The sequence below is a fragment of the Trypanosoma melophagium genome, assembly GCF_022059095.1.
Source record: "Trypanosoma melophagium isolate St. Kilda chromosome Unknown ctg9segment0, whole genome shotgun sequence".
NCBI lineage: Eukaryota > Euglenozoa > Kinetoplastea > Trypanosomatida > Trypanosomatidae > Trypanosoma > Trypanosoma melophagium.
In genome coordinates, this window is record NW_027125194.1 from 702,932 (window position 1) to 718,913 (window position 15,982).

General features: G+C 40.2%; 6 protein-coding genes across 6 annotated transcripts; all 6 read left to right on the forward strand.

Annotated features, from left to right (window-relative positions):
- Positions 1–1,591: 1,591 nt before the first annotated feature.
- LSM04_004913 (Kinesin motor domain) lies at positions 1,592–4,180 on the forward strand (the record flags this gene model as incomplete). The annotated part of the gene is made up of 1 exon (XM_067332981.1): positions 1,592–4,180. The coding sequence occupies one exon, from the start codon at positions 1,592–1,594 to the stop codon at positions 4,178–4,180; it is 2,589 nt and encodes an 862-aa protein (XP_067185705.1).
- A 318-nt stretch (positions 4,181–4,498) lies between these two features.
- Positions 4,499–4,957, forward strand: LSM04_008033 (P25-alpha; the record flags this gene model as incomplete). Its single annotated transcript, XM_067332982.1, has 1 exon — positions 4,499–4,957. One exon carries the CDS (start codon positions 4,499–4,501, stop codon positions 4,955–4,957), a length of 459 nt encoding a protein of 152 aa, XP_067185835.1.
- A 1,500-nt stretch (positions 4,958–6,457) lies between these two features.
- On the forward strand, positions 6,458–9,187 carry LSM04_004340 (uncharacterized protein; the record flags this gene model as incomplete). The annotated part of the gene is made up of 1 exon (XM_067332983.1): positions 6,458–9,187. The coding sequence occupies one exon, from the start codon at positions 6,458–6,460 to the stop codon at positions 9,185–9,187; it is 2,730 nt and encodes a 909-aa protein (XP_067185684.1).
- Positions 9,188–9,741: 554 nt separating this feature from the next.
- Positions 9,742–11,700, forward strand: LSM04_006560 (putative RNA methylase domain; the record flags this gene model as incomplete). The annotated part of the gene is made up of 1 exon (XM_067332984.1): positions 9,742–11,700. The coding sequence occupies one exon, from the start codon at positions 9,742–9,744 to the stop codon at positions 11,698–11,700; it is 1,959 nt and encodes a 652-aa protein (XP_067185767.1).
- Positions 11,701–12,037: 337 nt separating this feature from the next.
- On the forward strand, positions 12,038–13,123 carry LSM04_007055 (uncharacterized protein; the record flags this gene model as incomplete). The annotated part of the gene is made up of 1 exon (XM_067332985.1): positions 12,038–13,123. The coding sequence occupies one exon, from the start codon at positions 12,038–12,040 to the stop codon at positions 13,121–13,123; it is 1,086 nt and encodes a 361-aa protein (XP_067185797.1).
- Positions 13,124–13,495: 372 nt separating this feature from the next.
- On the forward strand, positions 13,496–15,514 carry LSM04_008207 (Inclusion body clearance protein Iml2/Tetratricopeptide repeat protein 39; the record flags this gene model as incomplete). The annotated part of the gene is made up of 1 exon (XM_067332986.1): positions 13,496–15,514. The coding sequence occupies one exon, from the start codon at positions 13,496–13,498 to the stop codon at positions 15,512–15,514; it is 2,019 nt and encodes a 672-aa protein (XP_067185848.1).
- Positions 15,515–15,982: the final 468 nt, after the last annotated feature.

A 15,982-nucleotide genomic window follows, 5' to 3' on the forward strand; every position in this document is an offset into this window, starting at 1 on the left:
TTGTATTTTTTGCGGAGATGTGTGCGTTTTTTGTATATATATATATATATATATATATATATATAATGTTGTTCCCTTTGTGTTTTTTCCCCAATTTCCTTTCCCTATAGACTAATTTTGATCTGAGTGTGTTTGCAACTTGACTTTTTTGGGATTTACTGGTGTGTGAATTTTTGGTTTACATTGTGAATCAGAGCAATTTCTGCCTTTTCTTCTTAGAATGAAATATTTCCTTCCTTTCTAAGAAATACTATTGTAATATGATGAATGTGAGAAGACTATATGTCTTGTGTGACTTTGTTTCTCCGTTGGGCTGAGTTGTGGTGCCACAAAGAAAAGAAAAGGATAATAAATAGTATTGCATTCTGGAAGAGCAATACATACATCAAATATACGTTATTTCTCGTCAAATTTACCAACACGGTGTATGATGCGAGGAATGTGTTTGTCTCTTTTCTAGTGCGATTCGTATAATAACACCCACAAAAAAACAAAAACAGCATCTTCTATGTGTTTCTTTAAACTATAATGAAAAACCAATAAATAAGTAATATATATATATATATACTCTTCTTCCAACCTCGCTTTCCCTTTGACACCTCGAGGTTTCTTGCGGATTTTTTTTAAAGTAAAGGGTAGGACTAAGGTCATATGAACTTTTTCATGGAAAATTGCGACTGTAACTAACGCTGGAATTCCTTCTTTTTGCATTTATTCTACTTGTAATGTTTTTTTTTGTTTTAGCATTGCTATATTCGCTGGTGTAGTTTGAGATTGTTTCTTTCTCTTCTTTCTGTATGTGTATGGTTTGTGAGTTGGGTTGTTGTAAATGAAAACGATTGCACTTGTTATATATGTTTCCTCTTTCCCTCCTTTTCTTTTCTTTAAAGAGAAAGAAAGTAGTGATGCCTTAATTGTAACAGAAGGACGAATTGAGCAATAAGAAGAAAAAAGAACTGAACTACTCTGAAACACCACTTTGTGTATAACGTTTATGATGATAAAAAGCAAGAAATTTTAATATGTATGGAAAATACACCGTTTCCCTTAGAACCCATGTCTCTTTTTTTTTCTCTTTGAGCATTCGGGATCTCGCTTGATAGTGTGTGTGTGTGTGTGCGTGTGATGCTCTTCGGTGTTTGGTTTTGTAGTTTGGTCGTCTATTCGGCTGAGTGTCATCTACGTATAATATATTAATATCGAAATATTTGCAAATCAGTGCCCATAGGAGAACTGCAACCTATTCCATTTTCTTTCTTTTCCCCACACCAATATATGATATTATTCTCCCTCTTCCATGCAGTAAATACCTTTCTATTAGACTGCAGGGAAAAAGAAATACCTTCTATTTTTCCCTATATTCTTCCTCATCCTCCGTCCTATTAATTCTCCCTGGTGACTTTTTTTTTCTTGTATTTGTTTCCTTTAACGGACACGGGTGGGTTTACTGCGCTTTAGTACAGATTCTCCAGCGTTTCCATCTCTCTCCTTCTTTCTTTCCCCATTGAAGGTTTGTGCTCAGAAACATCCACGACCCCCGCAGTAATATTAGAAAAGTAGAGAAGTTGAGAGGGGCAAACCAAACAGGGGCATGTCAACAGAACCGCATAGTGCACTTCGCGTGGTAGTGCGCTGTCGGCCACTTATTCATGGAGAACAGGATCACACTTGTTCCTGTATAAAGTTAGATGCTGAGAATGGTAAAGTATTAGTTACGGGTAAAAATCAGGAAGAAACACGCTGTTTTGACTTTGATCGGGTTCTCCCTCCAGAAACGGAACAGGAGGCAGTGACGGATGAAGTCTTACCTTTGATTGATCATGTATTGAATGGATTTCACGCCACCGTCTTTGCCTATGGGCAAACAGGGAGTGGGAAGACCTACACAGTAGAGGGTATTGACTATTTGCAGAGAGGCACGGCGAGTCTGCAACCAAACACAAAAACAGACCCCAGACAGCATGGCATTGTCCCTCGCGTCATTCAACTTATCTTCGATCGTGTTAGACAGCTGCAAATGCAGGATGAACGTGCTCGCTTTCAGCTCAGATGTAGTTTCTATCAGATATATAATGAGCGTGTGACAGACCTTCTCAACCCAGCAACAACACAGGCATTGGGCTCTGGGTTAAAAATTAGATGGCGTTGTGGAGATGTTTTCAGTGTAGAGAATCTTTTTCTCTGTGAGTGTGATCACCCAGAGAAGATGCGACGTGTATTTCTCGCTGGTGCGAGGGAGAAGGTGATGGCGAGTCACGCCATGAACCGTCAATCCTCCCGCTCACACACTGTTTTCACTATATACGTCACTCGGCGTGATTCCGACTCACCAGAGATGTCTGTAAAGTCAGAATTCTCCATTGTGGATTTGGCGGGCTCAGAGAAACTCACAATGCTGGCAAGGAATCCTTCTGCATCTCTTGTTAAGGAGTCTATTGAGATTAATGCCTCTCTCCTTGCGCTGGGTAAGGTGATCACAGCACTCGCTAATGGATCGAAGTTAAAGGGGAAGAAAGGAGCTCTGGTGGATCGACTACATATTCCCTATCGTGATAGTAAGTTGACTAAACTGCTGAAGCATGCACTCGGCGGTAATTCTCTCACCACCATGTTTGCGTGTATTAACCCATCCGATCGCTATGTGGATGAGACACTCTCCACACTTCTGTACGCTGGTAGGGCACGTAATATTACAAACGTTCCTAGGGTGAATGAAGACCCAAAGAATGCACTTATTCGTCAACTTCGTTCGGAATTGGCTAGTATGAAGAAGGAATTAGCGTATTATAGAGGTCTGGCTGCTGGTAATATTGATAAAATGGAGGCTGTATCAGCGCAATCCAGTCAATCGGTTGGTGTAAATGAAGATTCTGAACAGGTAAATTTGTTAGCTGATAGACTCTTACAGGCTTGTGAAGCTCTCAAGAGTATTATTGCAGTAAATGGTCAATTACGGGATGCTTTTGATACGGTTAAAGATTCAAGGTTAGAGCTTGAGAGGCGTGAAGTAGAATTGAATGCAGAAAATTTGGCTTTACGTGAACGGATAGAAATGTTGGAATCAATTGTACTCCAGGATAATTTTACGGACGGTAGTTCAAGAAAAGGTGATGCATTTGAAGTTGTAGAAGATGTAGCAGAACCTCCAAGCACAAAGGCACAAGAGTCCCAAGTAATTGAAAAAAAGAGTAAATCGAAACCGAAGAAACAAGTAATACCAGATGAACCTTGTTATAATCCTGAACCTTTATCCGTGAAAAGTCCTACAGAACAACTAAAACATTCTGACTCCAGAACTTCTAGGACGAGTAGTCAGAAGCGAAACGTTGTAGATGATGAGACAAATGGGATATCACGTTCTGTTAAGGAAAAAGGATCATATCTGAATGTGTGTGATGCAAATTCTGGGGACCAGACTAAAATTACTGTCGATAAAGCGAATCGAAAAGAAGAACGGAAACAACGTAAACAAAAGAAGAAAAAGCGACGATCAGCACTCGCAGAAAAATTGGAAGAATACACAAATCGTTATTATAAACCTAATCACGTTGTAAACTATGCTGAGTATTATGGTAAAGCACGTCAACAAACTGTTGTAAATCGTACTGCAACAACTACCATAAAGGAAATGGAAAAAACGTTAAAACAGATACCACAGAGTATTGCTGAGGGTGTCCCGCAGTCATTAAAAACTCTCTCACAGTTCGGGGCTTTATCTTTCGGTGGTGCACGTGAAGAAGTATCTGACTTGGAACAGCGTCGTAGGCAACGTGAAGAAAAACGAAATGCCCTTCTTGCCCAACAACAGGCATTATTAGATGGTGTGGCACGAGCATTCGCAGATGCCACAGTACAATTAGACGCTGTACGTTACGGTAGTGCTTCTTCTTTTAATAATACTATTGGTGTTGGAAATAGTATTAGTAGTAGTAGTAGTAGTGCTATTGCCTTTCATCCTTATTCAGATGCTAATCTACGACGTCCACGACGTCCTGTGAGATCACAAACACCACCTGCAATGCCAAAAAGGGTAGCACCAATGACAGCAGGAAATGACGGGACTAGTCGTCTGCGTGCGTATTTAGATCGTGATGAAGCAATGGCATCAAAAGGTCCATTGTATGATAATCTCTTTGATGTTCTTCGCAACTCTACAAGGTCTCCATCAGGTATGTATTGAATAGAAAGGGGGGAATATATATATACCTTTCTCTGAGTCAAATGATCTCAAAAATTGTTTCCCCTTCTTAGCTGTTGCTGTCGTCGTCCTTGTTGATGTTCAGTGTAAAATATTTATTTTGTTGTTTTCCCTTGCTACTCTGCGACTGATATGGGTGCTTTCTTTCTCTCTCTCTCTCTCTCTCATTTATTTCTATCATTTCCTTCACCTCTTGTTTTACTTCTTTGTTTTTTTTATTTTTAAGATCATCTGCACATTTACTACTAACAGCCTATTTCAAACAAACTTACTATTACAAGAAAAATAAAATAAATAAAAATGACTCTTGAATCTGCCTTCTATAACTTTGCCTCCTTTGGTGGTGCGCCCACAAAAGAGATGGACAACTCCCATTTCTCCAAGATGCTCAAGGAGACAAAGATCATCGGCAAGACCTTCACCAGCACAGATGCCGATCTCCTCTTCAACAAGGTAAAGGCAAAGGGAGCCCGCAAGATGACATACAACGAATTCACCACCCGCGCCCTTCCAGAGATCGCCGCCAAACTAAAGAAGTCCGTGGAGGAAGTCACATCAATGCTCGAGAATGGCGTGCCAGAGGCACACGGCACAAAGACAGATAATGTGAAGTTCCACGATGATAAGAGCACTTACACCGGTGTGTATAAGGCGGGTGGGCCAACAAACGTGGACCGCAATGCGGGATCCCTCGCCGGTGTGGTGGACCGCCGCGTCTCACAGACAGACGTGCGGGGCACCACCGCCTCACAGAAGTAAGTGGGAGTGAAACTTCAAAGAGAAGAAGGAGGAAATACTGATGTTTTGTTTTGTTTTTTAAAGAGCGAAGAGAAAATAGGAGGGGAAAAAGTGTGTTTTAGGAGAGAACGAAAAAAAGAAAAAAAAAGACACATATATTTTTATTATAAATATATCATGATGAAGAAAATTGCGGAAAGATGAATAGGAATATGCGGGAATAAAAGAAAAGGGCAAAGAAAATGAAATGGAAGAGAGGGGAAAAAGATTGTATTTGCTTTTGTCTCACTTCCTTGGTACGTACGTGTGTGTGTGTGTTTGTGCATATATGAAAAGAAATTGGGGAGTACATGGAAAAAAAAAATAGACAATGGAGAAAATAAAGGAGAGGACATAGCTCTTTTGTTTAAGAAAAGGCATTTCTTATTTTCATTATTGTTTCTTTTTTTATTATTTGTATTCTGGACTCAATTCATTTTACACTTGCACCACTAACCTTTAATTTTTCTCTGTGTATGCATGTATTCCGCCCTGGTACTGCATATCGTTGGCTACTCTGCATAACTGAGCTTTTCTTTATTCCTCCTAATTGTGGTACTTATTAAACAGTTATTGTAAGGTGGAAAAGGGGAAAAAAATTCACACGTTTTTTGTTTCGCGCATATATTTATTATATTTGCCTTACAATTGTATCTAAGAACGGTGGTACCAGCTCCCAAGATTTTTTTTCCCTCCATTGTTATCCCTTTTTTTGCTTTTGAAATACTTGTTTCCTCTTATGTCTCTCACGTTACATCATTCCTGGTGCTCGCGATGATGGTACGTTTGTTATGCATAAGAAAGAGAAAGAGTGAAAAATACACGAGAAAAGGAAAAGGAAAATATGTGAAGGTGTTGTGCACATTATATTGTCTTTTGTTCCCGCGACGAAGAAACTCTGTGTATGCATATATTAATATATGTTTTTGTGTAATCTGGGGGTGTGAACGTGTGCCTGTACATATTTCTTTCCTTTTTTTATCTATTGGTAGGGTTTGGTATATTGCATTACAATATTGAGAATAGTAGAAAGAAAGACATTCACTCAAGGAAGTGAAGAGAAAAAGAAATTGGGAAGCTTGGGAAGAAAAAAGTTTTTTTTTGTTAAGGAATAAAGAAAGAAAAAAAGAACACCAGTTGAACTTCTGCGCCAACTGAAAATTCTAGTTATGGCGATCCTCTCTACATTTAGAGATTGAATCTGTACATTTACTTATTCTTGTAGTTGTTGTTCTTGTTCCTATGTTATTCCCTCCCTTTTTATGTGTTTTTTATTTGTTTTTGGTACCTTCTAGTGAAGGACATTAGCGATATATAGTTCTATAGACAGAGATATTGTTCCATAGGCACAAAAAGAAGTGGCAATAAGGTAGGCACAGTTAATCGAATTTATTTTTATTATTATTATTCCCTTTCTTTCTTCTCTTTACTTGATTTCTTTTTCTTTCTTTGATTTATTTTTCTTTACTTTAAAACTACGGAATGAGTACAGTCTCTTCTTTTTCCCGAGCGGAAGAGAACACCGAAGTTGGAACTGGAGATTGTGCTGCACCTATGCTTCAACAACAACAACAAAGAAAACAATCCCAAGAACAAACGGAAGAACTGCGTTTTCGCGGTTCCCCTCTGCAAGCGGATTTGCATGATGGATATGAACAGAGTGAATTATCAAGAGTGGCGCACTGTGAGAATTCATGGTGTTTTCAAGATGCTGCAAGTACTTCACGAGATGGGGAAATGCGAAGAGGTTCTAACAGTCACAGTAATGTTGAGGTGGAATCTAGGCATTTAAATAAGGAAGCTCTTTCAAAATTGGAGAATGTTGTAGCTGCTGGGGATTTACCACTACGTTCGGAGCTTCTAGCTGAGGATTGCATATATTTAAAGAACATTCCTCGGCAAGAGAGAACTGTAAGTGTTGTATCTATTGCACCAGAAACAGAAGTAAGTGTGGATGGTTCACCGAAGCGTTTTGAAATTGATGCCATGCCCAGTATGATACCCACAAATAATGTAAGAAAATCGTTAGCGGAGGCTTCCGTTGTCAGTGTAGAAAGTGTGTGTGGTAGTGACACCGCCGATGTTCCGGCAGTAACAGACACTGCTGTTCCCCGTGAAAAAGGAAGAAATATGGATATCTCTACTTCGCGTGTTGACGCGGAGGCTTCTACCACAACCCCTGATATTGCATACTTGGACACTGTTGCACAATCCTCTGTTATGATTGCGGAATCTCTTACGAATGATGCGGTCGTAGATTTTCCTACAGGAAATGGATACAGGGTAAAAGATAGTCTCATGACGCAAACGGAGCTAACGCTACCATCGGAGGATATGCAGCGGTGTAGTACGACAGATGTGTTAAGTGAAAAGTCTAAACCACGAACCCCACGCAATAGTGGCGCCCTACTAAATAGAGAAAACCTGGATACACTAAAACGAGAAATTGCATCCGGTCAGTGTCCATTACGTGATGGGGTATTAACGGAGTTGGGGGTAACGTTATTGCCCCGCACAGAGAGATCGCAGAGTATGGTGGTGGAAGTACCCGCCACGGCCTCTCACTTGGATGAATCCATGCCGCAGCGTGATTTGGCCTCTTCACAAGATTGTGGTAAAACACCTAGTAGACTTGAGGATCCACAAAATGCCGAAACTTGGGATGATGGAAATGATCAAGGATCGATATTAGAGCAAACACTTGCCAAGTTGCAGAAAATGGAATCCGACCGGGAGATTATTGTTTCTGAATTAGCAGAACTACGTAACTTTGTACAAGTACGCACAGGAGATGTAACAAGTTTATTAAAGTTAAATGATTCAAAACAAGTTGAATTTCAGAAAAAAACGGAATATGATTTTTCCAAAGTTATAACACAAATAACCGAATTAAATGCGCAGTTTTCTGTTATGGTAAATACGGAAGTGGATGTACTGAAACAAAAGCATGTAGAAGATTTTCAAAACTTGAAGAGTAACTTTGAAGAGAAGTTAGATAATCTTCTTTTGAAAATAAATGATCAATTTTCAAAATATGATGAATTAATCGATCGTTTACTCATTCAACAAGAAAAATTACAAAAGCAATTGGATCATGCCTTTCAAGTGGAGGCAATTCCTACAGATGGTGAAATTCCAGATGGTAAAAAAGTTCGTTTTGTCATTGATGTTCAAATTTACAATGAATGTAGAGAAGTGTTATTACCTATGAGTGTGAATGCAACAGTCGGTATGTGTAAGCGAGAAATTTTACGAAGAATTCGTCATCAAGGATTAATTGATGATGATATTCGCTACTCAAATGTTGTTCTTCTGCAAGGAACATATACATTGTTTGAGGAGGATATTCTCTCAGATATTCTTTCACCACTTGTACAGGAAGCAGAAGCTGAAGGAACTTGTGTTCATTTGAAATTACGCGTAATAAATTTGCGCGGCAGCAATAATGATAATAATAATAATAATAATAAAGTATCACAAGTTCGAGAAAACGCAGATGAAAGTAGAGAATTTGTAGCAACAATGTCAAAAGTTTCTTCATCTGCGCCTTCTCCTTCTGGTATACCATCTATACAACCTTCAATTGAAAGGCAAACCTTTCAATACTTGGATACTGGTGTACTAAGAGCCGTTCTTGTGGATGAGCTCTCTCAGAATGAGTCCTTAGATCGTCGACTCGTATTTGAATTAGAGCGCATGGAACGTGATTCAATTATTCAGAATGAAAGAATACGCCATATTGTGATTGCCAAGGACGCCTTAACTCGCACACGTGCCGCTTTACTAGATCGCGCCACATACTCACCCGTGGACGCCCACCGCCGTGTGGCTCGCAGCGCCCTCGCCAAGTTGGATCTCGCATTAGGCCCAGGCGCCACAGTGGAGGAACTCGGCGTGGCAAGCAGTATGGCGGCAGCGGCCCTTCACAGCATTACAGCCGCCAGCGGTGAGGAGGAGCGGGTGGATGTTGTGTTGGAGGCAGAGCGATTGGAGGAACAGCGGAAGCAAAGATTTTTGAAGGAAATAGAAAGACTAAGTGAGGAGGTTGGGAAAAAGTTACGTATTCCTCTTGGACTTATGAAACGGGCGGAATCGCTCACACAAGATGCACAGCGGGCTATTGTATTAGCACCTAGTATGACACTCAAAGAATTAGATGAATTGTACGGTAGTCTAACCGATTTTTGTGCTGTCGTTCGAGCACACAATTAGCATCATTTTCTTTTCTTGTTTTTTTTTTTGGTGGTGGGTGTTTGGTTGATTTTTTTTTTCAAAGTGGTCGTCCTTTAATTCTTTTTCTTTGTTTATTTTGTTTTTGTGGTTTGTTTTTTTTTTTTACCTTTGATAAGAGCGAAAAAGAAGGAAAAAATGCAATTTCTAGTTCTTTTTTTTTCTGCTGTCGTTGTTATATTTCTAAGTTTTTATTTATTTATTTACTTCGGAAACTTTAGTGGATGTAATTAAATGATTTTCTCCTCTTTTTTTTGTCGTTGCTTGTGTTTTTGGGTATGCATACTGTTCCTTCTCCCACAAACACATGTGTTCATTCATTTCTTTTCAAACTATGTGTATATATGTATATATTTATTTATTCATATCTCTTTTATTTTTCTTATTCTTTGTATTTATTTGTTCTTTCTAACCAAACATACGCTGAACTCTAGAGACGTATTCTACCGATACTTAACGAAAAAAAAGGGTTTTCGTAGTGGTGGTGAGAAGGAGGAAGAAGAATACGAAAAGTAGAGAAGGTTATATGAACTAGTATGAGTGGAGCAAGTGAGGCTAATTATATTAACAATGGTGCAACAACTGCTAAAAGTAAGGCGATGTCTCCCCTTTACTGTCTTCTTTGTCCGCGTGGAATTGAAGATGTGGTGATGTTTGATCTGGAGCGGATAGCTCCACCGCTACGAATTCACTGGAAATCTAAAATTTCACCCAAGCAATTTTTGCCTGGTTTATTTCCTTGCCCGAGTGAAAGTATTACTTCACAAGATCTTGAAGATACTGATAAGTGTGATAAATATCATTCTATACCCGAATATTCTGATCAAGATATATTAAGAGGTGGTTTTTTATTTAATTTAAGTTTAGCAGATAATGATAATGCTCCAGCCTCTATTGAGGATACAGAACTTTTCCTTTACAAGGCAAGTTGTGTACGTTCGGTAGAACTGTTGTTGTTACATATCATGAGTGCACCATGCATAGAATCTTTGGAAGAATTGAAAGAACCGTTAATACATGCTAAAGAACAAATTAGAAGTGCAGTGATTCAGCACTTGAGTGCATTGCGTACTGCGGCAGTAGGACGAAATAATCTCTTAGAAGGATATCAAGGGCCATGGTTTCATACTCCTCTTACAGATTCTACCGTTATGTTTCGAGTAAACTGTGTTCGTAGAGAAAATGGTGTTACCTCTCCTTTTACTTCACAGCAGCTTGCAGCTTATATTGGTGAATCTGTATTTGACCAATTCGAGACAACTGGTTGGAGAGTAAATATGTTGTACTATAATGTGGAGTTCTTTGCTCTTCACGATATTAATTACGTGCATCTTGGTTTAGTTATAACCCCACCGGCTCTTCCCCGTGTGGGTGCGGCGATGCACTACACCTCACAACTCGGTATGGAACTGCTGCGGCAGCGCATTGGGACACTTCTCCTACACTCCAAAAACAATAACAATGACAACACCAACGGTGATGCCTGTGATGATGGTGATGATAGTAATAATAATAATAATAATAATAATAATACGATAGACATGAGCGTTGTCGTGCGGGCAGCTATTCCACGTCCTGGTGCTGTTCGCCACGAGTTGCGGGTGTTGAAAGGCGAGAATGCGATGCGGCCTGCTGTTGCCGCGGCCCTCTGCCGCTACGCCGCCGTTAACGCCGGTGTCGTTCTCGTCGATCCCTTCGCCGGCAGCGGCACAATTCTGCTGGAGGGGTGGGCGGCCGCGGGGTTCCTCCCGCTGATGGCGTGGGGTGGGGACTCGCACATGACTAATGCGGAGAAGATGCATCGTAATATACAGACAGAGGCGATGTTTCTCGCCGCCGTGAATGGACTGCTGTCAGTTGAGCAGCAACAGCTGCAGGAAGAATGGTTAAGCGGAGAAATCGCGATACAATCGAAAGTTTTACTGGAAACGTTGGAGAAACATGTGGAGGCAATGCCACACCCATGCGCCGCACACGCATCTGGTTCGTACCCTCCACAAATAACATGCGAAGAAGCGGAGAATGCAGCGACGGCACTACGTCAACTACTCGCCCCACATTATCATCTAAACTCAGAGGCTTTTCATTGGGATGCAACCAAATTGCCACTGAGAGATAACTCTGTCGATTGTGTGATTTCAGATCTCCCGTTTGGTAGGAGGTGCGGAAGCCATAAGGCTAATACGAAACTTTATCCAATGATGCTTCGAGAGTCTTATCGTGTTCTTCGTACACCACGCATCAGAAACAATAAAAAAGAGGACTCTAACCAAGACCATTTTAACAGTTCAGAAATTGACCAAAAGAAGTATTGGTGGGTACCCCATGCTAAGGAACACCATGGTCGTGCAGTGTTCCTGACAATTGAAGGAAAACTTATGATGGATGTACTTGAGAGACTTCGTGACGAGTGTCCATTCAAACTACTTCATCCACCATTTGCTGTAGATATGGGTGGTTTATATCCGTATGTCTTTGTTTTGGAAAAAGAGTGATGAATTAAAGAAAAATTATTGTCACCAAAAATAGTTTTCTCATCTGCAAAACGCATTCTATAATAAGTCTTTAACGGAACTTTATCCTCTATACTTCTATATATATATATATATATATATATATATATATATATATATATATGATAAAAAACTTTTTCCTCTTTCACATTTGGAATATCTTTAATATATCCTTCCTCACACACTATGAATTTAGTAACTAATCAATTTGGAAATTTTCTGATTCTTTTAAAAAAAGTATAAGGGGGGATGAAGTAGAAGCAGAGAAAGCAGTAAGAAAAATAAAAAAAGAACAAGAAGAGGCACTTACTTGGGAGTTATGGCACACTCAAACTCAGAGAAGCCTGTAAAACAACCACGCGTGCATGCCCCTGAGATAAAAACAGCCTTGAGTTCGCGGGCCCTCTACAGAACTATTCTCGTTACTTCTGTTGTGTTTCTTCTGCTGGCGTGTCTTGCTGTCATTTCAAGCGCGTCCATAAAAGAAGGCGAGGACCGCAGTCGGCCGCGGGCGTTGGTCTTCGTTGTGCCGCACCTCCCGCCTGACGTGCTGGAGGCGGCCATGGCGAGTAATAAGGCACCGTTTCTTGGACTCCTCTCCGCCGCCGCTGGGATCTACGCACGACTGCAAACAAGGAACACAGAGCTGATGGCCTCGTTGGTGACAATGCTCACTGGAAACGAGAGCTCGACTGCGACGAACCTGGCGGGGGCGACAAGCTTTCTGCGGGAACTGAAGAGAGTCGGTAAGAAGCCCATCGTGTTGGCACCGTCTTCGTACTGGTCGGCTGAGAGAGTGGCTGGCAGTAATAGCAATAGCAATAGCAGCAGCTGCCTTCGTGTTGGACTGTTCGACTCGGAGTGCTCTGGACTCGCGTGTCCCGCAGCGAACGAGACGGCGTACTGCAATGCAGCAGAGAAGCTTGTGTCCTGCGATGGCAAGGCGCATCTGTATCAGGAGGAAACACTAGAGGCATTTCGCCACTTCATGAAGCACGATGGTGATCTCCTCTATGTCCATATGGGTTTCTCCACCGGTGCGATCAGCACCCACGAGGAGACCCTTGCCCTGATGAGTGATATCGGCGTGATGGACGGCACTCTGGGAAAGCTGGCGCTCGCCGCCAACAGGCGCTCCATTGAGGCAAAAGAGAGTTGGCTGATCATGGTTGTTGGCGCGGGCGGTGGTGGTCTCACGGAGGTGCCGCTGATGATGGCGGCGTACGTCAGAGGTGGTCTCGTGCGCTTTGGGCCGATACCAGGAAACGCCACGCTCGCTGATATTCGACCGACACTGCAGAACTGGTACGGCCTCATCTCGGAGGATGCTGCAGGACGAGTGCGAGGTATGTGCTCCACGGGTGTTCTCGTCAGAAACTGTGGAACCACAACCAATTGGCCTTGAAAAAATAGTCGATTGGTCATATTGGGTGGGAAGAGTATTTTGATCTTTTTTTTAATATTAGTGGCGTTTGAAGTTGTAGTTGTTGTTTTTGTGTTGCTGATTTTTACGTGTGGGTGTGTGTCTTGAGTGGGATGTCCCTTATCAGCAATGCTGTTGGATGATTTGGGTCTATATTCCAAAATGTATTTAATACTGTAAATGTTTCCTGTTTATTATTATTATTATTATTATTATTATTATTATTTCTTACTTTTTTCTTTCCAACGGTTGTTCGTAGGGCATACATAATAGTTATATATATATTTATATTTATATTTATTTATTTATTTTCACTTCTATAATTATACATATATTGAAGTAATAAGAAAAAAAATGGAGGAAAAGGATTTTGTTCAGCCAACGGAAAAAGATTTTGCAAATGATAATGAAGAAATTCATCGTTTAACAGGACGTCATCATGCACTCTCAAGCGATGAACTGCGTCAACTTCGTGAAGCAAGTGTAGAGGATATAGTAAAAATTGATAAAGAAGTTGCACGTGGTATGGATCTTTTCTTTGCTAATCAAGTACGCGATTCGGAAGAACTTTTCGCTAAGAATGCTACAATTGATCCACTTTATTCAGCTGGGGCAGCATGTATTACTGCTATTAAAGCAATGCTTTCAATGGATCAATCTGATGGTGATATTGCTATTGAAAGAGTTTCTTTTGCGATTACTTTTGCAGAAGAACTTGTTCCTGCAGGTAAAAGTTTGTTTCAAAAAATGGGTGGTCTATTTAGAAGTGATTCGACTAAAAAGAGACTTTTACCAGGTGAATTTCGTGCGAAAACCATTCTTGCTGCCTCCTATGCCCTCCGTGGTTTTGTCTTGGTAATACAGCGAACCTCCTTTAATAATATTATTAAAGGTGGTATTTCTCTCAACAAAAGCTATCACTTATTTAAGACTCTCCAAACAGAATTGGATGAGGTAAAGGTGGAGAAAAATGTTGACTCATTCGATGAATTAGGACTAGACAGTAATAGCGTTCATCTTGTGCTTTTGGGTCATGGTTGTACTAATGTTGCATTATCTATTTTGCCTCCTCGAATTGAACATTTACTTAATTTTTTGGGATATACTCATGATGTAGAGGTTGGAACTAAACTTGTTCTTCAATGTTGGAAAAGTGAAACGTTATTTTCCCCATTTGCAGGTCTCTTTCTTATGGCTATTAACAGCTTTCTTCCTGGTTTTTGTCCCATCCTCGTCCCACAAACTCTTCCACTTGCAAAAGATTTGGCAGGAGATGTGCTTGCACGTCGAACAATAAGAAATTCACTAATTCACTTATGGCTATTGGGTCGTGTTCGTCGACTTGAGAGAAATATGACGGAAAGTATTGATGCTCTTTCAAAATGTTTGGAAATTACAGAATCTGGTCAAGTTGTAGAATCTATGCCACAACTGCGAGATTTTGCAGTTTATGATCAAGCTTGGAATTTTGTTGCCGTAGGGCGATGGAAAGAGTGCATCTCATATTATGCCCTTTTGGAAAAAAACTCAACATGGTCGAAGATTTACTATATTTATGCCCAAGGATGCTGTTATGAGATGCTTGCATTTGAAGCTTCTCTAAAAAACGAAGCGGAAGAAGTTCGTAAGTTTACTGAAGAAGCGTCAAAAGCCTTCTGGAGAGCGGCACATCGATCTATACGAATAGTGGGAGGAAGAACGATTTCTGTTGAAGCATTTGTGGCAGCCCGATTGGATGAAATGTTCCGTTACGTTAATCTGACAAATCCTAATCCAGGTAATAAAAAGAGAGTTACCATGTCAATAGATAAACCACCAAATGGAGTCATTCTTCGTAATACTGTACCGTTGGCAATGTTGGAACTTGCAGTTTTGTTTGATATGCTACACCAATTACCACCAAATATACTTGAGTCATTTTTAGAAATGATCAAACAAGCGGAAAGCAAAGAGGTCGTAAGTAGTGCTCCAACACCTTTAAGTGAAAAAGCTCCAACGAATTCAAGTCAAGGTTCTCTTTCAGGCAGTTCATTGATTAGTCCCAGTATTTCTCTTGTACTTGATGCTCTAAAAGGGTTAGTGCTTGTCCAATTAAGCGCAAGCAAGCAGGAGGGAGAACAACTACTTAAAAAGACTCTAAGCATGTCTTCCAGTTTCAAGGGGAAAAGAAACACTATGTCATGGATAGCACCATATATATTATATGAACAGGCGTCACTTGCTTTTGCTGAAGGTGATGCAGAGAGCTGCCATAAGCTTCTTGGTCAGGTTTCTGATATAAACGATGATCAGGTATTTCACGCTGTAATGGACTCTAAATTGCACTTCGCCAGGCTTGCCTTACAAGAAGCATTGGTGAAAACAAAAAAATAAATGTTTTATTATTATATTACTGTTTCTTTTGCTTTGTTGATATAAATTTCACCATTAAGCAAATATAGGGGTACAAAAGGAAAAGTTGTGTTTGGGGGGTGAAAAGATAGGAGTAAAAGAAGAAAATAATAAAACATAAAATGGTAAATGCGGCAAGGAATATAAAAAAGAAAAACAAAGGTTGGTGGTGTTGGAAATATGTGCATACTCTTCATTTTGATTTTCTACTCTAGTTCAATTAGTGAACACAAGCTTTGAAGTATAACGCGTACAGTAGAATAATGTTTTTGTTTTCAATCTAATTCTTGCATTAAGTCGGGTCTCTTCATCTATATTAAATGTGCTTACTTTTTCTTGACTGCTGCATCTATTTGGTCACTCCGATATTATGGGAGGAAAGTCCCCATTTAGATCATATTGATTTTTTTTTGCTTTTACCTCATCAATATATCCCATAATAAATCAAAG